Here is a 25,652-nt window from a genome sequence, read left to right on the forward strand (position 1 = left end):
CTTGCATTTTTACATGCTTTTGAACTGCTAGGTTGGCAGAATCTGAGATGAGTAACAGGCGCTCACTCTGTTACGTGACACTCGGGATTCGACCTGCCAAACTGCCAACCTTCTGATCGACAAGCTCAGCGTCCTAACCCACTGAGCCACCGTGTCCCTCTTATCAGAGAATAGAGAGGAAGAATTGTTTCTCTTGATTTAGATGCTACTTCTGGTGATACAGTCAAGTACTATATTGACAGTTTTGGCATCACATTGTTCTATGTCATGTGCCAACACACTTTCTTTCTGCCATACTGCTATCCAATATAGTAGGGGTCTCCAACTGGTCCATGGACCAGTACCGGGCCGCAGCATGCCAGCAACTGGTCTGCACAAACAAGCAAAGCCCCATCTGTGGGGTGCTGGCAGCACCCAAAACCATGCACCCTCTGGTCCATGGAAAAACCTCTCTCCACAGAACTGGTCCCTGGTGCTCAAAAGATTGGGGACCTCTGCAATATAGTCCGTCTATCCTATACTTGTGCCTTTAATTTGCATTTATCATTGTTGAAATTCATTTTACTGATTTCTCTCCATCCTTCTTGCCTGTCAAAGTTCTTGTGACTCTTGGTATTTTCCCATAAGAAAATACTTCTATATTTGTATAATTTTGTAACTTGTCATCTATGTCATTTATAAATATTAATTAATTTATTTGTATCTCGCTTTTATTTTTTTACAAAAACTCAAGGCAGTAAACATGTCCAACACATCTTCTTCCTCCTATTTTCCCCACAACTACCCTGCCAGGTGAGTTGGACAGAGAGACAGGAACTGGTCACTCATCTGGCTTTCACGGCTAAGGGGGGACTTGAACTCTGGTCTCCTGTTTTCTAATCTGGTGACTTCACCACTAGACCAAACTAGCTCTCAAATATATTGAACAGAATTGAGTCCTGCAGTTCACAACTTTGGCATTACTTTTCAAATGATGGGAAAACACAAACATACAGTTGTTGAGAACAATTATGCAACCAGTTCTGTAATCTACTTATGGCAACATAGTCTAGCCCTCATTTTTCCATCTTCTCTACTAAAATTTAATGGGAGACTTTGTTGAATGTTTGCTGAACTCAAGATGCATTACTACAGCATATCCCCATGACCAACTAAATGGTTAGGGAAAAAAAAGATCAGGTTGCTGAACCTCATAATTCTTGATAGGCCTCTGCTAGCCTTCCAAGCACTGCATTCTTTCCTAAATGCTCACAAAATGCTTAATAATCTATTCCAAAAATTTTCCAGTTTCAATATCAGGATGACTAATCTGTAATTCCTCAGGTCCTCCTTTTTAATTTTCTGAAGATATCAGCATTTTCCAGCCTCCAGTTCTCTAATAAAGTGCCTGTCCTGCTCCATATTTCTGTTTTAACACAACAGAATAACATCGAGTCAGCCTCTTTTTCTTCAGATCGAGGAGGCCCACTGCCAGGAAAAAATGGTAGAATAGCCAAAAAAGCTCTTTTTACTGCTTTCAACTTCCCTTGCAAGCTGAAGTTAACTTTTGCAATTTAAACTTGATTTCTTTCAGCAAATATTAGCTACTTGCTAATACTTCTTGGAAATTACAAACCACTTTCTGTTTTCTATATATTATATCTTCAACATTTAGCTTAGTCAAAATTACCCAATGCACCCACAACAGTTTTCTAAGCTGCCCATTTTTTCCTCTCATTGGAATGATGTGTTATTGTATTTCCAGTGCTCCTCCTCCTGTTCTTCCTTTGACCTAAGGATTCCTGTCAAAGCAATCAGATTTAGCATTTCTCTCAACTTGTTGAAATTAACTTTTAGTGTATATTTATGATTATGCTCCAGTCTGTTTTTGGAACACTTGAACTCCCAGATTGTATCAACATTCTTTCCAAGGTTCTCCTTAGTTTTGCATCTTCTGTTCATTAGGATCACCAGTTCTCTTGTCTCTTCTTCAACTTTCTGGAAAATGAAGCATTCAGAAAAACCAGAGAATTTTGGAAACTTTGCAGTTTTTCCTGAAATAGTTTTTCAACACATGTCCAGGTAGTTAAAGTCTCTCATTATTAGCATTTCTTCTAAAATTTGTCACCCTAAATAGTACATCTTTTTTTTGACTGCTTAAGTTTTGTATTAACTTCAGAAAAACATCCCAAGTCCACCAGGGTCTACTTGAAATACTTGCATCACCCTATCTTGATTGTTAGCTAATTTATACAATAAAATGTATCTGGATGAATCTCAGCTTTCCATATAGCAAGTAATTGTACATTCTCATTTAATGAAATAAAATGTTTGGTTCCAGTGGCCAAATAAGATTAGTGCTTGAAAACAGGAAATATAATATTTTAAGACAAAGTGAATAATGTGGTTGACTCACTAACAGACATATGATCTGAAATATATCCATAGCTAACATACAACAGAGCCTCTGGCTGCTTTGAGCTGAGGAACACATCATGTGGGGAGTTTCTTCTCCGAAATGCTGCTTTAATAATGGTCTGGGGCAGGTTGGATTTGGTAGCAATATGAAAGAAGTGGTCCAACCCCGCAAAATTGTACCTATGTATTTTCCTTTGCAACTGACAGAGACTTGAGTGAGTCAAAATAGTAAATTATTTGACAACCCCCAATCATTTGTTCTCAATCTAAATCATTTGCCTCACTAATTGACCATTACTAGCTTACCTAAAAATTTAACACCTTTGCAGTCCCTTTGTTATAATTGTATATTAAAAAGAAACAAAATTCAATTTTGAAGAACAAAAATGCTAAAATGATCCAACCTACTATAATTGGAAATGTTTGTTCAGGGCAGCCTTTTCTCTTAAGTCTCAGTCTGTTGAAAGAGCTTTGGGTCCAACTTTTGCTTCTCAAAAGGGAGAGTGAAACAGAAGGAACTGATATAATAAATGAAGTATAGGTCCATTGAGTAAAAATTGCTTCAAGAGAAGGAAACAATTAGGGATCTCCATCACTTAATACATTATGTTATATGGACTCATTTAGTTGACTAAAGGAGGAGGTGCAGGAACATCAACTTTCCTGCCTCTTGCAACAGCACCATAAATAAATATTCAGTATACAATAGAATAATAACATTACCGCTACCATTTAAATACAAGATATTCATATGGTATTTTCATACATTGGTATTTGTTGGATTCTAAGCTTAAGGTCAGAATCCAACAAGCCTCAAAAAAGAAAACACAGCATGAGCCATCTGACAGGGAGATGCCATAGCTAGATTTTCACTCAACAACTGACATACCAAACCATTTTAGCAGTCATCAAAACTGATTGTCAGAGGCTCAAACATAGGAGTCAGCCAACTAAAAGGTAGTTTTCATTCAGGTAACAAATTTTTTCAGGGTTGGGAAAAAAAACACATTAGGCTATCTGCAATTGAAGAGATCCCATAAATGAATCATCCTGCTAATAAAAAATACAGTGATACAAAAATAAGACCTTTGTCCATATGTCATAACCTGTGTGAAAGGTTCTTGTTTCTTTTATCTAGATTTATTTTATTTATTAAAAAATAGCCCTTTCTTATATAACCCAAAAGGTTGGTGTGTTGGAATGAAAATAGAGAATTACTTTGCTTAATGCAAGGTAACACACTTTTCCATTGGTGACATCTTTTTCTGTTTAATTGGTGTCACTGTCTTCAAACAGGGCAACTGATAAAATATAAGTATTAAAACAAAAGAGAAATAAAAAATAGATAAATGCATTGAAAGTGAATCCCTCCGTCTCATCTCAAGCACTGATCACTTCTCTGCAGTTACAAGTATTGAACCCTTAGTTAAGAAACCGAGTTGGTTTGATTTTGAAATTCAACTAAATTTTTCATTCATTTTCCTCTGCTGTCTTTACTCTCCCTTTATGTGTGATTGTTCATCTTTCTAGTCTATTTAAATGGAAGTGTCTTTAAATCACTTATGAAAAATGCTTTCCTTTGGCACATTTATTGTTGCTTATAAAGTGTTCTTTATTTCCTTTTGTTAATAAAAAGAAAGTTGTTTTATAGTTTGCAAAGTTTTTATTTATAAATCCCCAATAGAGAAGAAGCTAAAAGAGAAAAATGTCTGCTCCTCAATGGAAAGAATTAATAAGAATTAGAAGCTTAGGGGTTTTGTGACTGTGGTTGTTTTTTTACTGAATTCTACTACCTTACATACATCAGTGATTCTGTCTTTTTCACAAAAAGGATTAGAAGTGTGTAAAACAAGCATATGTGGAAACGTGCTAATACCACATTTTTATCAGCCAAACAAAGATATATTGTTTTTTACTGGGCAATATGTTTAAGATCTAAACTTTGGTAGAGTCTAGCCCTGCAAACTGGACCACAAAGGAAGTATATGAAGCATCTTGACTAAGAAATCTTATAGCAGGTCCTTTTTTATGAGGCCATAGATTTGTTGTTGTTGTTAGTTGCGAAGTTGTGTCCGACCCATCGCGACCCCATGGATTTACATCCCATCTCACTTGTCTTTGAGTTTCAGAAACAGAACATTTGACTGTAGATTTTTTAGAGCTGGGAAATCTTAAATAAGGAAAATGCAAAATTCTATTTAGTTCAGCCACAAACTCTTAGGAAATAAAATGTTTTTCTGCCAGACTTCCTCATTCTTTACAATGGAAGTATTCATACCTATACACTGATTACCATCATAGCCTTTTTGTGAAAAGTTGATAATAATGAGAAAATAATAATCTAACTATTGAAAAAGATACTTCATGGAAAAACTCAACCTTATAGTTATTGACACATTAGGCAGAATAACAGATTAAACACATTTTTACAATAGCTAAATAATTTGGCTATATCAAATATGAATTAGAAAACTACCCCACTGGGCACTTTATGATATTACTTGGAAAAAGGCATATGTTCCTCAATGAGACTCACATTTCCAAAAAACAACAGGAAAATAAGTGAATTTTTGTTTGTTCTCTGTATTGTGTTATTCCTTGATGAAATAATAACAGTGAAATTATTTTGTCAGTGCTGATTGTGTTTAAGTGGTGCTCCAGATGATGATGATTATATTATATATTATATAATTATATTTTATAATTATATAATATTTATGTTATTAATCAAATTTATGTGGCTGCCCATCTCATGGAAATTAAGTCTGAAGGCATAAAACAAACCAGTAAAAACAGTATATGAATAAGACAATTATTAGTTAAAACTATTATATAATATCATTAATATTAAGAATGATAGAAGCAGACCTAAAACAGGTAAAGAGAATAATACATGGTTGGATGTAAATAATAAATAAACCACCTCCAAGTTCACCCATCTCCTGGGTCTCAAACCTACTGGGTCACTGGGACCTGATGGTTTACATCCCAGAGTTCTGAAGGAGCTGGCAGATGTGATCTCGGAACCATTGAACCATATCTTTCAAAGTTCTTGGAGCACCAGGGAACTATCAGAGGATTGGAAAAGAACTGATGTCCCAATCTTCCAAAAAGGAAAAACTACAGTCTGACACCAATACTTGGGAAGATATCTACATGGAGGGAAGTAAGCAGTGGGGTACACCAAGGTTCCATTTTAAGCCCAGTACTCTTTAATATCTTCATAAACAAATTTAGATGAGGGAATAGAAGGGGAACTCATCAAATTTGCACATAACACTAAACTGGCAGGAATAGCCTACACCCCAGAAGATAGGCTCAAGATCGAGATGGATCTTAATAAACATGAACACTAGGCCCTACCTAACAAAATGAAATTCAATGTAGAGAAAAGGAGGATTTTCACTTAGGCAAGTAAAACCAAATGTACAGGTACAGATTAGGTGAAACTTGGCTTAATAGCAACTGTGAGAGGGATTTTGGAGTCCTAGTGGACAATCACTTAAAAGAACTGTGGTCACGCAGTGGTTAGACTGCAGTATTGGAGGCTAACTGTATTTAGCAGTTCAATTCTGGCTGGCTCAAGGTTGACTCAGCCTTCCATTTCTCCAAGATCGGTAAAATGAGGAGCCAGATTGTTGGGGGAAATATGCTGACTCTGTAAACCACTTAGAGAGGGCTGTAAAGCACTATGAAGCAGTACATAAGTCTAAGTACTATTGCTATTGTAAAATATGAGCCAGCATTGTGTCTCAGCAGCAAAAAAACAACAACAGTGTAACCCTAGGTTGCACTAATAGAATTAGGATCACATGAAGTATTAGTACCACTTTATAAAGCCTTAGTAAGACCATCCAGTTTTGGTCACCATATTATAAAACATATGCTGTGGAAAGAGTGCAGAAAAGGGCAAAAAAGATGATTAGGGGGCTAGAGGCTAAAACATGAAGAACATTTGCAGGAATTGGGTATGTCTAATCTAATGAAAAGAAGGACTAGTAGTGTTCCAATAGTTGAGGGGCTGCCACAAAGAAGAGGGGTCAACCTATTTTCAAAGCACCAGAAGGCAAGACAAGAAACAATGGATGGAAACTAATCAAGGAGAGAAGCAACCTAGAAATAAGGATAAATAAATAAGGGTCTCCCTGCTTAAACAGGGGGTTAAACCAGAAGACCTCCAAGGTCCCTTCCAACTCTGTTATTCTATTCTGCTTAGTTTCAATGTCACCATTCAACAATGAAGCTTAACATATGGTACCAGTATTTGCAATCTAACTGATGTCGCAGCATTGTTGCTTAAAATTGGGAAAGGGATGATACTAAAGAGCAGAACTGAAGAGAGTATACAGGTCTTGAGAGATCTTCAGAAGTTTAGGACTAATGATGCCAGACTTATATCTGGGGCAAGAAGATACCACAAAATGGGTGCCACAGCAGAAAAGGCCTGTAGTCTAGGGCCTATCAAATGTAGCTCTCTAGATGATCAGTGACATGTCTGACATAACATATATAAAATCATATAATTATATGAAATTATATAGTATCATGTTTGGTTGCTAATCCAGTGTAAAATTCTGTCTGGTGACCAGCCATATAATTTTATTTAATAACCAACTGGAGCATCACTTGAACATCATTGGGATTGAAAAAAAATATTATAATTCAATTGTAAAAGGCAATTTTACTTAGAACCCCTGACATTCTGTAACAATATCTTTAATACCATCAAATATCATCTGCTTATCCCACATCCTTGGGAAGGATTTGCCAAATTTAATCTAAATATCTGGTCTACAATATGTCTTGGCACATGTCAGATGTCAAACCTTACCTTTTGCTTGGCCTATCAACAGCAATGTTGCAATGGATGGCATCACAAACCAATCATTGTTTACACTCACAACTGCATGCCTATTGCCAGTCACAGCAATTTTGCAATATAGGAAATTATGGCTATCCAAGGCTTGCACAATTGAATCCAGACAAGCAGCTCTCTTAGAAAGGATGGGAAATGTGCACAATCAGGGCGCAGTTCCCCTTAGCTAGCTCTGGTGGTCTTTCCTTGAAGTCCCCATTGCAAGGTTTATCAAAATTGTTATTTTTTTAGCTGAGAAATCCAGAAGGAAATATTGATCTGTTCCTAACCATTGGCTAAGACAAATGCCACCCACCACTATCTCTGTAAGCAGCCCAAAGCTTAATTGAGATAAATATTTATTCTTGGTAGAAGTTAGAGCAGAGAGAGAGAGAATTGGGGACATGCAGTAGCTGTTTCAGAAAGGACTTTTGTTTACCTCTGAATAGAGCATAAATATGGCAGAGTCTGTGCCAAAGGCTCTCTCCCTCTTCCCTAATGGAGTTGTAAAACAAGTTAAACTTGAATTAAGAGGGAACACTTACTTGTGTAAAAAGAAAGTAGGTATTCTTGTGGGCCTGGTTTATAATAGTTTAAGCTTGGCCTGGGAACAAATGGGAACAAGTATCTTTTTGAAAGAGGAATGCCTGGTTAACTGTGCCATTCTTGCTATGCAAGGATAATGGTGAGTCATTTCCCAGCTACCAGTCCAAGGTCTCTGTTCAGCTGCCAGGTACTTAGGTGAGGTCATTTCACAGGGAGTAACTGAGAGGACTAGTAAGAGTGTAACTACTTACTTTTTTTCATTCATACAAGGACCACTCTTAATGGAAACTCTTTAATCTATTTAGAGAAATTATTCAAAAATTTTCTCCCTCCAACACTGCCCCTCAAAGTAGATGAAGAAATGCTGTAGAGTGGAATGAAAATTAGCTGAAAGGCCTACATTAAAGGGAGGAGGGGATGAGCCTCAGGCTGCCCGCTTAAAGAGGGGAGTGAGGCTGTGCAACTGGTATTTGGAAACACCATCTGGTCCCAGTCTTAGCTTCCGGCTTCACTGTTGGTTGTTGGTTCCTGCTTGACTTTCACTTGCTTGTGTGCCAGAGCCAAAAGCTTAGGAAGGGTAGAAATGGTTAATTGCTAACAACATTAGAAAATGCTTCATTGGGTAAATATTTTTAGGGGTTCAGTTAAATTCCAGTTTATTATATACTTTAGGCCTAGACCCACTTTATAGTATAGCATTATATAGGTATATAACAATGTCCTTGATGTGACAGACAGACTCAAATATTGCAGACTATGGAGGATCCTAACATATTGTTGTTATGTCGATTAGTGATACAAGTTCAGCATGAAGTAAAGCCTATAGCAACTGGTCACTGTGTCAGTGTCTTACACTGCTTTTTTTTCCAGGCCTATACGATTCAAGGACAATATGCAATTCCACATCCAGATGTGAGTTTTTCTTTATTATTTGTAGATGTATTCTATGTTACCTGCATGCTTTGTCAAATGAGTAATATTAATATTAATAATTAATATTAATATGCTTTTCTCAAAATAATTGACTCAATTCTATTTCTATTGAGGACTTGGCCTGTTGTTAAATTACCAAAATTTTTCTGTGCTATCCCTTTACTAAATTTTTTGTTCCCTGATATTAGCCATTAAAGAGCCTTTCCTTTTATTTTATTTTTCTGCCATAGAAATTGCTGATAATGAAATAAACAACCTGTTTCTGCATCTTCTTATTTTATGATGTGGTTATACCCAGAATCCTTGCTATTTTCCTTAGTCTTTGTTTATTTATTTAATTTATATTCCACCTTTTTGCCAAGAGCTCAAGATACTTTACATTTCCTTAGTTATAATGAAAGGGAAGAGAGAATTTCTGCTGATGCTGAATCCCTTATTTTTAGAATTTGGGGGAGGGGGGAACAGTTCATTATTGTTCTCCAGTTGTCATTCCAAAGCAGAAGTGGGCATCATTATTTGTTTTATTATTTATATCTTTAGTAAAAATATTTTTTCTTAATAGCAATAGCAATAAGACTTATATACCGCTTCACAGTGCTTTACAGCCTTCTCTAAGCGGTTTACAGAGTCAGCGTATTGCCCCCAACAATCTGGGTCCTCATTTTACCAACCTCAGAAGGATGGAAGGCTGAGTCGACCTTGAGCTGGTCAGGATAGAAGGAATTGAACTCCTGGCAATGTGAGCAGAGTTAGCCTGCAATATTGCATTCTAACCACTATGCCACCATGGCTCTTACTTTATGTTCCTTCCTTTCTAACATAAAAAATCATATAAATAACATCTGAAACAACATTTGCAAAAATGCTTCTCATAAATGAGCTTAATACCAACTGTTGTCTCTTTCACTGCAAAATGAAGATTATGAATGAGTTTTATTTAGGCCATACTATGCTGCCAATGGATGCTCACACTGAATTTTATACAGGGAGGGGGGGAAAATCTAGGCTTCATTTTTATCTGTTTTCAATGTCTAAGGCTTTATGCTTGCTTGCTTATGTATTTATGGATGGAAGAGAAAATGTATAGCCTAAATATTGGGAAAGTGAAATTAATTACTGTTCTCTGATCAGAAATACATTCTTAGGAGAAATGTAATAAAATATAGTTATAAATAACAGTTGCTTAGAAAATATCTATCTGATCAACTGCATATAACACTGAACGTATTAGGAGAAATATACAATACATAAAAATATGGAAGATATGGAAACATGTTCAACAAACTTAAGCCTGTTTCTCATGCATGGACTTTCAACATGTAGGGATGGAAAATTGATATGTCTGACCTGCCCCAATCTGATCCCTTAGGAAAGAAAAGCCTTCAGCTACATTTGGTTAAAGCAAAGGGTTCTGTTACTGAGAGTGACGGTTGCAGTAAAGTCAAGCCAGCTCTGAAATCCCTGCGCTTGCTGGATGCAACATAAGGTATAGGTTTGCCCCCAGCCCATCCCTCCCTCCATGACCAGGCCATTTCCAGCCCACCACAGCTTGCCAAGATGTTTTGAGAACTCAAAGATGTTTGCGGACAATCCACATACTTCTCAGGGTGCCTGGCCATGAGATGCTGGTGCAAACAGGATTCAGCTGCCCTGGTCCTTCTCACCTTTCATTCCCCACTCCCAATTTCCTATCACATACACACAAAACTTTATTGCCCTTTTATCTTTCCTTCTTTCATTTCCCCCTTCTTTTCCCTTTCATCCTTCTCCCCTTCTTCTCTTTAGGGCAGGATGCCTGTGAGGACCCCACAAGCCAAGCCAGGCAGATCTGACACCAAGTTTCAGAGACCCCTCATTTCAACCCTGAGCTACAAATATTCTCCTTTAAACTATTAATTATCTTTTTATCTCTTTGCTGGTTTTACACAGTAGTATAGCTACCCATAATAAAGAACTTTGCATGAGGGCTTCAGGGTGATACAGAACACTGGACAATATGAAATTAAAATTTCAAGGTTAACCACATAACCAATCAATATACGGTACATCATGCAGCTATGACTCAAGGTCTTTCTTCTTCAGAAAAAGATCCTAATGATCATTATTTACAAAGGAGGAGGGGAATCTACTACCTCTCTCCTTTAGTTTAATAAAATTTTACAAGTTCTAAAAAAATTAGTTTAATAAAATTCTACAATAAAAATGAGAAAATACCATGGTCCAAGTGTGTTTATAGCAGTAAGTGAAAAAGAAAAGTGATATAGCTATAGCAAAAACTCATTACATTTTAATAATTTATTCTCAGCTGGTTCAGTCCAAAACCAAAAGAGAGCAACAAACAGGAGTGGGATAGGAGATAATAAAGAGCAGATCAGTCCATGGAAATCAATGTCATTATTTCTCAAATAAGAAATGTTATCACATCTTACAAAGCACATCCTTAACCAGAGAGAGCAACACAGAACACTTTCTAGATGCAAGAAATCTCATCAGTTTAGAAAAACTTCAGTTGCTAAAGTAAGATTTTATTGATCACATGTTTCAGTTTAGATTGTAATCAGTGAAAACAGCACAATTCTTTGTGCTGATTTTGAGCTGTTTTCTTAGTTCTGGCCATTGTTGTCTGATTAAATGTTTATGCATAAATCCAAAACATTGGTATTAGAGAGCTTAAAAAAAGGTCTTTTTTATAAACACAATTATCCATCTCAAATTTTGGAATATACAATTGATTGAAATTCGTTTACCTTAATCCCTGCAGTATTTCAGTACAACCCAGTTTCTGGTTCTTTTTTAAAAATGCACAGAATTCCAGGACTGTTAACTGAGATTTAATGTAAAAGGTTTGTAAAATGATACTTATATTCATTTTCAGTCTTTCAGACATCTGTAATATATGCATATTTGTATATTTTCCCTAGTGTGCTGTCAAGAGTTAAGTAAATGAAGGAAAAGAGATTGTGGGTTTTTTATTGTTGTACATTAGGTATCTGTAATTAATTTGCTTAACCAAATGATTACATAAGTGGTTACCCAAATTACATAGCTTCTAGGGAATATATAACATTTGCAATCTGGCTTTAGAAACAGCGGATTGGTGGTTAAATGTCCAGGACAGTTAGCAGCCCATACTTCACAAAACAGCAAAGTTTACACTGATAGAAGTGTTCCAAGGAGCTAAAACTTTTCTAACTTTGTTGCATGCTGCCCAGTCACTTGATTGTGAGATGGGAAGCTATATAAATATGATGAATAAATAAATAAAACCAGAATTCTAAAACAATTTCTTTTTAATGAAAAATTATTTTGCATCTTTAGTAAAATAAAAATCATACCATCTTCTTTCTTTCCTCATTGTCCTTATATAAGAAACTTACTATGTGACTAACTGATGTGTAAATACAAAGAAATGTTCAAGGAATAATATATACTCACTAGAGCCAGTTTTGTCTAGTAGTTAAGACTCCAGGCTAGAAAGTGGGAGATCATGAATTCAAGTCCTGCCTTGGTCATGAAAGCCAGCTGAGTGACAGTTAGCCCAACCTTCCTCATAGGGTTGGTGCTATGGGAAAATAAGAGGAGGAAAGTGGGTTGGATATTTTTGCTGCCTTGAGTTATTTGTAAAAATAATAAAGGTGGGATACAAATAAATAAATGAAATGAAATAAAAAATATGCACACCTAAAACTTCTTTTTGGAGATGAGCAGTTCACTTTGGATCCAGAGAGGGACCATGCATTATTTTTCCAAAACTTCAGTTTTTTCTTATGTATGATAATGGATAAATTACTAAATTATTATAACATATTTCTGTTTTGTGGAATTGGATGGAATTTAGAAGCCCAGATACTATCTCCATAAAATCCTATAAGTAGGAAGTGGTTTGAAATACTGAGTATTTAAAAGGGCAAGCCCTTCTCATCATGGATTACTATTATAAACCTGCCCTTTGGAATTTCTAAAGGTCTGGCACAGATATTAGTATGATATGATGAATAAACAATAGCTTTAAGGTTTTAACAAATGTTCCATTGGGTCCCAAGTTCTAAAATTCTTGATGGAAAAATTAGATTACATTATAATACTGAACAGTATGTAATGTAGTGCATGAGAATCTATAAACATGAATTTTAAAAATAGGATTTCTTTCCCCATCAATACAAACAATTTGTAGTATCTTTTACTATATCCTGTATATGTGCATTATGGACACACAACTGAAACTCTCAGATATGTATTCTACTCTTTCAAACAATTGGGGACTGTGGGTGAGATTTGGAGAGACAGAGCTCTTTCTTGCTCCCTGCTTCATGGACCTGAGAAGTAGACAACCATGTTTTCTGGTTACCTGCAATTCTAATACCTGTTTTGTGGTCTTTAGCCCCTGCAAATTTGGTACCACCAAGTAGAATTCCCTCCCACACATAGACTGCAATCAGAAGTCTATTCTGACAATTGTTTACAACTTACAACTTCTCCATTTTATGTTGCCTATGTACTATTCAACGTCTCACCTTCTGAAAATGCATGAAATACAAATGTTCTATTTATCTCTCTCCCATCTGATTTTTTTTATCTTCTGTTAAATCCATCTGAAATACGGACACTGCATCTGATGGCAATAAAGACATAGTAGGTTAGCTTGGTTGACGAAGGAGGCTTTTCTGTTTCTCTGGTTTTAAGGGTCACTTGAGAGCCAGTTTGATGTAATGATTAAGGCATCAAACTAGAAACTGGGAGACTATAAGTACTAGTCCTGCCTTAGGCATGAAGTCAGCTGGCTGATTTTGAGCTAGTTATTTTCTCTCAGCACTAGGAAGGAGGCAAAGGCAAACCACTTCCGAAAAACCTTGCCAAGAAAACTTTGGGGATTTGTGCAGGTAGTCTCCAAGAATTGAACATGATTGAACAGAAGGGGGGGGGGAAACAGGTTATTTAAGCCACTGAGTCCAACTGCCTCTTAATTTAGGAATTCAAATGAATATATCCAAGACTGAAGATGATAAGATAAGATAAGATGATAAGATAAGATAAGATAAGATGAGATGAGATGAGATGAGATGAGAAGATAAGATAAGATAAGATAAGATAAGATAAGATAAGATAAGATAAGATAAGATAAGATAAGATAAGGCAAGGCAAGGCAAGGCAAGGCAAGACAAGACAAGACAAGACAAGACAAGATAAACTTTATTGTCATTTCTTTACTGTGGGCACAATGGCACACATCAAAAATGAAATTTAGTTGTCCGCTCTCAAAGTGAAACACATACATGACACACACCTAAACATAATGTCCAATAAAGAAGTGCCCACCAACTCCTTGGATAATTGGTTCCATTATCAAATACTCTTTGTGTTAATATTTTTTTTAAAAAAAGTTCAATCAGGATCTGCCATCTTGTTATGAAATCTATTGCTCTGTGGAACACAAGAAAATACTGTGTGATCTCTCCTCAATTACCCTTTCTAAAGATATGTCCAGCTTCTTTAATTTCTCTTCATAGGCCTCAATGTCTAGTCCCCTCATCGTCTTCATTGACTTTTTTTGGAGTCTGTTCAATTTCTCTGAATCCTTAATGTATGGTACCCAGAAGTAAACCTAGTATTTGAGGTGGAGATAATAAAATAGAATGGAGTAGGTGACTTCCTGTGAATTGCAAACTAAATATCTGTTGATGCAAACTAAAACTGCATTTGCCTTCTTTGCAGCCACATCACACTCTTGGCAATGAATTCAGTTTGCAATCAATTACTAATCCAAGATCTTTTTTGCAAGTAGGTATCCCACAACATATATCTGTGTATGTGATTTTGTTTCCTAAATGAAGAGATTTGCACTTGTCTATTAAATTTCATTTTGTTATTTTCAGATCATTTCTGCCACCTATCAAGATCATTTTGACTTTTATTTCAGTCTTCTAGGATATTGGCTATCCCATCCAAGTTTATATCTGTAAATTAGATAAGTGTTCATATACCTTTGCACTCAAATCATTAATGAAATCATTAGCAAAGAATAGAGGATAGAGAATTAATCCTTATAAACCCCATTTGATACCTCTCTTCAATTTGATGAGGACCCATTGATCAACATTCTTTGAAGAAGTTTGAGTCACTTAGGAACTGTCATGCCATTCAGTCCATATTTAGCTTGGTTGTATGGTAATTTTAAGCCATGGTTAAGTTTAAGTAGTTAACCAGTTTAACTACTTCATGGTTAAGTTTAAGCCATAGTTGAATTTGAGCCAGCTACAAAATGTCCTGCCATTCAGGCCATGCTTAAGTAGATTAGCATATCACTGAGTAATTAATCAATGCTTTGTTGAAGTCAAGATAGATTGTGTCGGCAGCATGCTCACGATCTATTAAGGAAGCTTCTTGTTCAAAACATGAGGTAAGATTAGACTGGCAAAATGTTTCAAGATCTTTAGCATCTGCTCTGGGATTTTCCCTTGTATTAGTTTCAGACTGAGTGGTCTGTAATTTGCTGGATTTTCCTTTTGCCCATTTTAGTAGACATGGACAATGTCTGCTATTGTCCAGTTATTTGGTACTTTACCAATTCTCTAGTTTCTTGGATATAATAAATAAAAATTCAGCTAGACCACCAGCCTCCTGACCATGTTTCTATGATTTTCAAGATTTAATCCTGCCTCTGCATCTGGTCCTATCAAATTTCCTGGTGGAACTTATAATTTCTTGTAGGAGAGGAAAAGGCTGAATCAAATTCATATTCATTAGCCGATGTCAAATTTGAGACAGTCCTGTAAAGATTTGAAGAACACATTTTGTTGGCAAAAAAAACCCCACAAAACCAACCAACAAGAATCATCCAAGAATCATGCAACCTACTGAATCATCCATGGATTTGTTTTCTTTTCAAATTCCTACATATATGGGATGGTGGCTTTTGAAAGCAAAATCTTCCCATCTTACCCACAGTGGGTTTGATCATAAGTGTATATTCCCTCTAATGTACACAATCATAACTGAAATCAGAAGGGCAGCTGTGTTACTTCCTGTATTTGTTTACACTTCATACTAAACTAAACTAACCATATTATGGCTTAGCATGGTGTATGAACCTACTGTATATTTTAATCTTCCAGCAAAGAAGCTCTATATCCCATCACTTTACTATAAATTAAAACCATACTTTGTTGATTAAGCTAGAAAGATTCCACAGACAATCTTCTGGTTAAACAGCAATAACCAAATCTTGGTTTGTTTCTTACTTGTTCCAAAATTCCATGGTGTACACACTACGCTGATCTAAAGAATATCCAGTTTGTGATTAGGGACAGTAATGGTTGCATAGACAAAAATGAATGTCACACTTTTGAAGAACACACCATTTTCTTTCTGAGTACTTCATATAGAAACTTAAATGGTTTAATCTCTTCCCCCATCTTTTAATTTATTTCAAGACAAGATAGGTTATAGGATGCTATTTGTTTCACATATTTTGTTTGCCTGCTTGGTTGACTAATAAAAGTTCTTCTTTTCAAATTCCTGGTAACTTTCCTGTCTTCTTCAGCCTCTCAGGTATTCTGGTTCCAATCTTTCATCTGAATATTACAGCACTAGTGTCAGACTTCCCTGCACTCTTTCACTCAGATATGCTGCAGGAGCAGGAGTTTGGGATTTTTGCTTTTAATCTTTCCCCTCCTGAATTCAAAAGATCAGAACCTCACAGTTTAGCTGGCTGGCCTGGATAGCTTTAGGGGAACTTCCCGCAGCCTATTACTGTGTTGTGTAGGGAGTTTCTGTAATGACATCAGAATCTAATTATCATCTTGCTACCTCAGGCTCTTACAGAGCATGGCTTCAAAAGCAGGTTTGGTTTCAAGTTGTTTTGGTGTTTGAATAATATTATAGATTTGGCATAAAATATATTGGAATTGCCTTCCTCTTTGTGAACAAGTTATTAAAAGTCTAATGCTAAAAGCACAAGAAGGGATGAACAGGATCTGAAATACATACCTATTTTGGCCAAAACACATACTGGACTTTTCATTGGGGTCATCTACCTAGTTATGAAACTTTCAATATTTTGAAGAAACTACCAGTTCCAGGTCACAGCTCCAGAAGCACTCATGGTCTCTATGCAGTAGAACCTCTTTGGGAGATGATAATCTCACATCTACATATTCTCCTATTTGGTTCAGGTTTTGTGATGAACATATATGTACAATTTCATCTGGAAAGACACAACACCAAAACTAGGCTGCTGTGTTTCAGATCCTGATTGAGCACATCTGCCAGAAATTTGACCAATTATAATTTCCCAGGCCAAGTCCTTCTATAAATCCTGTATGTTGCCATGATTCCACATGGCTTCCTGATTTCTTTCTTAAAAACATTACTATTATAATTTTGTTCTTGGTTTTCAGTGTGACTTGTATTCTATAACAATAACCTTCTTAGTTCTAATATCCCTCCTACCCCCTCAGCAGTTGACCAAGCTCCACCAGTTGGCTATGCAGCAAACCCCCTTTACTCCCCTTGGACAGACCACCCCTGCTTTCCCTGGTACGTACCCAAATTCCCTTTACAGATTTCCTTCTCTTTTTACCTATACAGTTCTCTCTTTTTCTAAGCTTGGTTTGTTAGATTAAAAGAAACAGGATGTGTAATTGCAATGGAATTAAGGGAGGACAAGAGGCAGACACTAGAGTTGAGAAAAAGTTAGGTCATATATTTGCAAGTTATGTGTTGCTATTATCTGCTCTAAGACACCTATTTTATAACAGTCCTTTAGTAAGGAGGTAAGGTTGCATCTGCACTGAGAGGCAAAGGTTAATTTCTCATACTTGTCCCTGATTGTTTGTGATATTCTAAAATATACTACTAGGATTCAGATATATTAGATGACTAATGAACGCCTAGCATTTGAACCACAGCTTTTATGGAAAACTAAGACAAACCAGGCTTTTATCTGAGGCATCAAGTAGATTTCTAAAAATCATTTCTGATAAGGAAAAGGGAATATTTTCTGCAGAAAACTAGATTGGCAGATATTACTTATATGTTATTGAACATATGTTTTAATAGCATTGCATTTGATTTGAATGGGAACTTGTTTTTTCTGCCATTTTGTTCATCATATTTTGAGCTTCCTAGATGAAGTGATATTGCTTCTCTCCTTGAAGGCAAAAAATAAATAAATAAATAAATAAATAAATGTGTTTCTTCTTTGCTCTTCAGGAGAAAAGCTGCCCTTACATTCCTCCGAAGAAGCTCAAAATCTGATGGGCCAATCCTCAGGTAAAATAAATACAGGAATTACAGTCATATAATTATTTTTGACATTGCCAAAGTGATACATAAAGCAGCTTGTTCTGATTATATTGCTGGGATAGTTTTTTTCAGGAGGCAAGACACAGCACAATTATAATTATGATACTATAATAAATTATAATACTAAAATGGCAGCAGTTAAGACAACCTGGACCTTTTTCAGAATAATTCTCCAGCAGAATGACATGTCACTATTAAAATGGCTTCTCTTTAGACCTTAGCTCTTTCATCTTTTTGTTTCTCTTCAGCTTTTGAAATTGTTCTTCTTTCATCCCCAAATTTTGGTTCGGAGTAAACAGCATCCTTTCCATCACACTCCATACACTCTTTCTAAAGGAATCTGTGATTTAGCAGAAGCCATAACAAATTAAAAGTCCAAGTAAAGCCATTGTGCTCATCCTTAGATCCTAGCTTCAGTTCATAGAATGATTTTTGTATGTTTTGTAGCTGCATTAAAGATATTTGTTAGATACTATTGGAAAAGAATGAGCAAAGTAAAAATAATTTCCATATAAAAACATCTGCATAAAAATATTTATTTCTTAATGTATCATTCTATAAACAAGGTATCACTATTATATAAAATTATATAAAAGTCTTACAAATGAAAGACATTAATATTATTGTGCTATTATAACAATACAGCATTTACCATAGCACAGTGTGTGAGGCCCATTCTCTATCAATCTGAAGATTCACATAATTTCTTAGTTATTCACATAATTTCCCCTGGAACTAGAAATATCTCTGAAAATAAATTCAGCCACCAATAAATAAATTTAAAATAAATTCTGATCCTCACATGTGCCAGATCAGGTTCCATAAAATCCTTATGGCTATATTTTATTGGTTTTGTTAAAAACTTTACAAATCAAATCTGTAAGTTGATGGGTGCAGACTTCAGACTTAAGATTCATTTCTGAGTTTCAGCAGACTGAACTGGTGTTTGGATGATTGCTTAGTTGACTCTCTTTTCTCATATCCCTGCTTATTTCTTCCTAGGTAGTGGATAACAGACTATGGCTTCTCTCCCATCCTTTTCTTTTTCATTTTTGGTTAAAACTGTGTATTATGCTGAACACTCTCAGCATCCAGCATGGAGTAACTTACCTTCAAACAATTCAGAAAGAAGCTCAAAACCAGATGCCCTTACTGAGCTGTAAGGGTCGTTCCCAGTACAGTTCTGTGGACGTAAATCATATTAGTCTTAATGGAACATACTTCCAAATTTCTGTGCTTTCTCTGATACACAGCCTGCAAACTATCATTGTCAATGCTTATAAATATTTAATATGAATATCAATAGAGATCATGAAATTGGAATTATACCAAGTCCTGCTTAGGAAATCTTCATTATCTTATCTGGAAAGTTTCATAACTACATAATATTGCATAGAATATATATCTTACATATCCTCTGTTTTTTTAATAAGGTACACATTATAACATTGTTCATATATTGTATTTGTGCATGTTATGAATTATTCATGACAAAGAGCTTGTTCATCTAGATTTTTTTAAAAATTACTGCATGAACCTATACCCTGGAAAATCTATGATTGGTAGATTTGTATCCTCAATCTATTCACATAGCTAAAATTGTATGCAATGTTCTAACAAGAAGCAATTTAGGCACCGGAAGTTCACTATATAAATATAGATCTTTTAAAAATGCTAAGTTGTACCAGGTGATTAAGAATGTATTTTTATTTTTTGTCTTGAAGTTGTATTGATTTCAGAAAGCCATATATTGTGCATACTGCTCCATTAAAGGTTGCCCAACAGGCTGCACACATTTTTTGCACTGTCATAACAAACATTTTAGAATAGCGTTCACTCTTATACTTGGACAAACTACTGTCATTTTGTAGCTCTTCTTAAAAAGCAGAATTCCCAGGTTGCCTGACGTCCACTTTTTATTAGATATTAGACAGTGAATTCTAGTCCCGCCTTAGGCATGAAAACTTGACTGGGTGACTTTCTTAGTTATAAAGTAATAAAGTGGGATTTTGAAAAAAAAATCTATTATAAATAAATATTACTTGGGTTGTGAGCATATAACTATTTAGTGTACATTAACAAGTGATTAAGTCATTGCTTTCAACTCTGAAGCATTTACTTTGCAACATGTTCCTGTGGGAACTATGTGGAATAAAGAATTAACTGTAGCAGTATAGTTCCAGTATTATTGTACATTTTAAAAAACACAGTTTTAGAAAACAGATTATGTTGTCCACAGTTTATTGGCTGAAGTTCACATTTCTCTTTGGATCTCTGTAATTTAAGTACAAAGAATATGTTATCTAAACAGATGAAAACATTTGTTCTATTGTGGATTTAGGGTCTGTAATAATTTGTTTTCATACTTTACAAAAATATATAAATAATCCTTGCTATTAACTCTTAAGTTCATAAGAAATTCCATTTCCCTACTGACAAAATATGTCTGTCATTCACACTATATAATTCAAAGTAATTTTGCTATAAAACTCCATTATTTCACCAGAACTGGGTTTAAAATACAGTATTCTTCTTCCTTACAAATGGCATCCATACACAATGAGTAGCATAGAAGATATTAATTTCATCCTTTCATGGGAGCAATTTAAAATAACCACTGTATCATAGTTTGCCTTCTAAATAGCCAAATGTTCTCCCTAATATTTCTAAGCAGCTGTATCTTTTATTTCATTGACCAACAGTAACATCTTGAACACTGAAAACTGAAAATGCAGTATAGGCCAGCTTGTTTATTTCAAAAGCCAGAAAAAAATGAGGCGAGGATATCAGCACTCAAGGAACACAACATCACTGCATTAGAATCTAGTGAATTGTTATCTAGTGAAATATTACAGCAACTGCTTTTAGAGCTCCATTTTTTATCTGTTATATATTGAAACTTCAACCTTTCTTACCCTTTGGCTCTAGTGCAGTCTCGAGATTCTCAAGATCTACTATTTTGGTGAAATGCCATCAAAAGTGCAATACTTCAAGCAATAACCATTTTCTCTTGCATATGCTCAGGTTTGGATGCCAATCCCCCAGCCAGTACTCATGAACTCACCATTCCTAATGATGTGAGTATCGCATCTCTTGTTCTGATTATCATTTGATAAATGTATGTAGCCAATAATGACCTCTCAGTAATATGGTGTCAAAAAAGCCCCTTCGTTGATTTTAGGCATGCAATTTCATTTACGGGCAGATAAAGCTATTAAACTGAGAAATAAAACAAAGATTTTGGGAGGTCTGCTTTTGCTATCTTTCTTGGTGCTTGGAAAATTTGCTTGGTTAGCACCCCTGATAAACAATTTTTGCTTGAGTCAAAAACTCCAGTTTGAAAGATCTGCCACTTCAAGCTGGATATCTAAAGCCCCCCATGCTACCATATTGAATGAGAGGGAAATGGTTTTCCTCATCCCTCCCAATCCTCATCCATCCCATTATGGACCTTCTTTTGTGATGGAAAGATCTGTTATATATCGTAAGTACTCTTATGATATATTAGAATAGTTCTTTTTCATTGGAATGGTATTCATATATATGTCATAGTCCTATATTTCAGACACAACATACAAAGCAACTCAAACCACTTGATTAAAAAGGAAATCAAATATATTGTGCTTCTTTTGAAATTACTAGTAAAAAAATTGTACTCTTACTAAGCTCAGTTGTGTTTGTTTCTTTGTTTTTCATATTCCTGAACTGCCCGTTTCTCTTAGGGAGGTAGTCTGGATGGTGTAGAACAAAGTATTAAAATATAAAATCAGTATGAAAAATTTAGAGAGAGGCAAGGAGGATAAAACTTTGTTAAAATTAATTAAAAGGTAGAGGGAGGGTTCTCAGGGCATAGCCAGTCCCACAGCTGTGCACTCCTCCTCTGGACTCCCCAGACAAGGCTGCAGAGCCATATTTTAACTTCTTTTCAGAAGGCCATGAAGGTGGGGAAAGAATATTCCATTGGGTGGGGGCAAGGTCAAAAAAGGCTCTCTTCCCAGACCCCACCCATTGGATTTCTGACGGGGTCTGCAACATATCTTCCTTGTCTGACTGCCTGGGACAGGCCGATGTAATGTATTTACTTGTTATAGGATACAAAATACAAAGTCTCCATTCTAAGGTATATTTTTATTGTTTTAGAATGAATGGCATTTTTCTATTTCTATGTAAAATGATTGTAAAAAAGGTATTTCAAGTTGTTTTAAAAGTTAAATGTTATAAACCATTGTTCCATTAACAGTGGCCAAAATAATGTATAAAGTGAAATCATCTCTATGATCTAAATTAAGGCACCTACACAGGGAAATGAGGATAGATATTATTACATGTGCAATAGAATTATATATTCTAGGTTTAGCCATAGTATCGAAAGAAATAGACATGAAATGGCATGAGTATTTTCTTGAAGTGTTTAAGTGTTTAAGCTAATGCCTCCTTAAGTAACACCAGCTGCCTGCAATTAGTGCAGGTTCGAATCCCACCAGGCTCAAGGTTGACTCAGCCTTCCATCCTTCCAAGGTAGGTAAAACGAGGACCCAGATTGTTGGGGGCAATAAACTGACTTTGTAAAAATGCTGCTGGGGGGGGGGGCGAAAGCCCTAACAAGCAGGCATATACATAGAATGAAAGCTATTGCTACGCACATTGATTTGTGCTTCTTAGATTGTAAGCCGCCCTGAGTCTTCGGAGAAAGGCGGGATATAAATGGGATTTTTTTTTAAAAAGTATCTTAATTTATCCTGCATTAATCTATGAAATGAACTGTCTTCTAGTCTTGCCTTAGGCATGAAGCCAGTAGCCACCAATGGGAATGTGTGAAAAGATTAGCAATTTAAAGAAACAGCCATCCTTCAGAGTGTACAGGTAATCCCCGAGTTACGAGCATTCCCTTAGCGAATGTTCGAAGTTACACAATAAGCGATCCCAGCGTTTATGAAAAAGTCCCAAATTTACAAATGTTGCAGCACCACAGCAGTCATTCACCCTTATAAACAACTACAATGTCACTGCAGCATTCACCCTGGCTATTCCCTCCCTACCCCCCTCCGCCCTGCCCCAGGTCTCCCTAGTCACTAGGCCCTGGATACTCATCTTGCGAAGATCAAGATCCTTCCCTTTTTTTAGCTACACCAGGCCTTCATTGCATTTGAAGAGAATGGAGACCTAAAGTAATACAAGATCATGCGAGATCAGAAGTACGAGATCTCACGCTACTGATCTTGCGTGATCTCATGGTACTTTCTCTGCAACAGAGAACAGAACCAAAGCCGGTGGATGCTTCTACGTGCCTCCGGAGGCCTGATCCAGGCATCGAAGGTCATTCTGGGCTGCTGTCAACTGGAAAGGAGGCCTGGGGATGCTTTTGTGGATGCTTTTGAGGCCCAATCTGGGTGTCAGAGACCTTTTATGGGCCACCTTCACCTGGAAAGGAGGCTGAGGGACGCTTCTGCTGACCTCCAGAGGCCCAATATGGGCATTGGAGGCCTTTTACAGGCTGCTACCGCCCAGAAAGGAGGCAGGGGGACACTTCTGCATGCCTCTGGAGGTCCATACTGGGCCTCTGAGGCCTCCTCCAAGCTTTACATTTTAAATGATTAAAAATAGTGTCAGACAGATATTAGAAATGTAAACATAAGTTAGGTACTTATTTTCTTTTTTTAATTGAAAAATTTTATTGAATGTACATTCAAAGACAAAAGTGGACATGATTCAACTTCCCTGGCTACAGCACTGCTATTAGTATTACCTTATGTAACAAAAAGAAAAACAGAAAAGTAAAATACATTCTATGACGGGACAGAGTATGACAAAATGTACATATAACATCTGTAAATTTTCTGGTAAACCATCTTTCAGTCGTCTACATTGTACTTACTGTAATATCTTTCAATTGTGTCCTGATATAGGTGCTAGTAAAAAGTCTTTGCGTTATCAACTAATCAATCAATAGTCATCTCAGCGTTCCTCCTTATCTCTAACCATTCGTACAAATTTTTCCAAATTTCATAATACTGTTTCAGTTTTATTTTTAATCTCTAAAATTAACCTGTCCATTTCGGTGCAGGATAGAATTTTGTTTATTATTTCTTCAGTAGGGGTTTCCTTTCTTTTCCATTTTTGGGCGTAGGCCAATCTTGCTGCGGTTAAAATATGCAATAGTAAGTAAAAAGATGCTTTGCTGAGTTTATCGTTAATAATCCCTAATAAGAAGGTTTCTGGTTTTAAATCAATTTTTTGTAATAATATTTCTTCCAACCAATTTTTTATCCAGTGCCAAAAATTTTGCACTTTTAAACATTCCCACCACATGTGATAGTAGGTCCCTAGAAGCTTTCTGCATTTCCAGCATGTCGGTGAGGTTTTTTTAATCTATTTTTACTAGCCTTGTGGGGGGAAGGTGCCATCTATAAAACATCTTGTATAAATTTTCTTTATAGGAGGTGGCTAGCGTTAACCTCCTGTTTCTATCCCTTAGTGATTGCCAATTATCTAGGTCTATACTGTAACTGAAATTTTTGGTCCAGATTAGCATTGTATCTTTTACCTGTTCTTCTAACATATCTTTTTCTAATAAATATTGATATATCTTTTTTACCATTTGGTCTTCTGTTCCTAGAAGGATTTTATCTAATTGTGTATGCTCTAATTTTATCCCTGGTTCTTTTTTGTCTTTTCTGTATCATGACTGTATTTGTAAGTATGCCCACCATTCCAGCTCTATACTGTCTTCTAATAGTCTTTTCCTTGTTTTCAAGTCTCCATTCTCATCTAAGATATCTTTATATGTGATTTCCTAAGTTTATGAATTTAGGGTGCATGAATATCTCTAATATGGATAGCCAATTGGGGATTTCTATATAGTTAATTTTTTTTAATTTTTATCCACACATCTAATAGTGCCCATCTAATATAATGATTCTGGAAGTACTGATGAGCCTTATATTTCCCATCCCACATTATGGCATGCCACCCTATTTGCATGTCATGGCCTTCTAATGCTAGTAGGCTTCTGTTCCTTAAGTGTATCCAATCCTTTATCCATACCGATATTGCCGCCTGATAATATTTTTCCCAATTCAGGAGGCCAAGCCCTCCTCTTTCCTTTGCATCCTGTAATAATTTAAATTTAATTCTCTGTTTTCTACCTTGCCAAATAAATTTGGATGTAATTCTGTTTAAATTTTCAAAAAACTCCTTGCCTAATTTAATTGGTACACATTGGAATAAAAAGAGTAATTTGGGAAGTATATTCATCTTGATTGTCGCTATTCTCCCCATAAAGAACAGCTGCAGGTTTTTTCATCTGTCTAAGTCTGCTGTAATTTGATCTATTAATTAGTCATAATTTTCTCTTTTAAGTGTAATACATCTTGCCGACAGTTGGATCCTCAAGTAACTTACTCTTTTAGATGTCTGGATGTTAATTTTTTCTACTAGCTCAGTTTCTTGTAAATTAGACCTGTTTTAACTAACATTTTAGTTTTTTCTTTATTAATCTTCAACCCTGCAACATTTTTATAATTTTCCAGCATCTGTAGTAGTCTTGTTCCAGATTCTAAGGGGTTTTCCAAAATGAAAACTAAATCGCCTGCATAGGTCTGTAATTTAAATGTCTCTT

The 25,652-nt window shown here is 35.8% G+C and overlaps 1 protein-coding gene across 8 annotated transcripts in view; it reads left to right on the forward strand.

Moving 5' to 3' along the window:
* PCBP3 (poly(rC) binding protein 3) overlaps positions 1-25,652 on the forward strand; it is a gene marked incomplete at its 5' end in the record, with an annotated part of 62,846 nt that overhangs the window by 26,345 nt on the left and 10,849 nt on the right. For 3 of the 8 annotated variants that reach the window (XM_081312783.1, XM_081312785.1, XM_081312787.1), the window contains 4 exons: positions 8,669-8,710; positions 17,191-17,266; positions 17,942-18,001; positions 21,059-21,111. In XM_081312783.1, coding sequence (XP_081168909.1) covers positions 8,669-8,710; positions 17,191-17,266; positions 17,942-18,001; positions 21,059-21,111 — 231 coding nt within the window. Of the gene's footprint in view, positions 1-8,668; positions 8,711-17,187; positions 17,267-17,941; positions 18,002-21,058; positions 21,112-25,652 lie in introns of all 8 variants that reach the window. The other 5 variants (XM_081312782.1, XM_081312784.1, XM_081312786.1 and 2 more) reach the window with 3 other exon arrangements.

This window comes from Vipera berus, assembly GCF_964194415.1.
Source record: "Vipera berus genome assembly, chromosome: 1".
Taxonomy (NCBI): Eukaryota; Metazoa; Chordata; class Lepidosauria; order Squamata; family Viperidae; genus Vipera; species Vipera berus.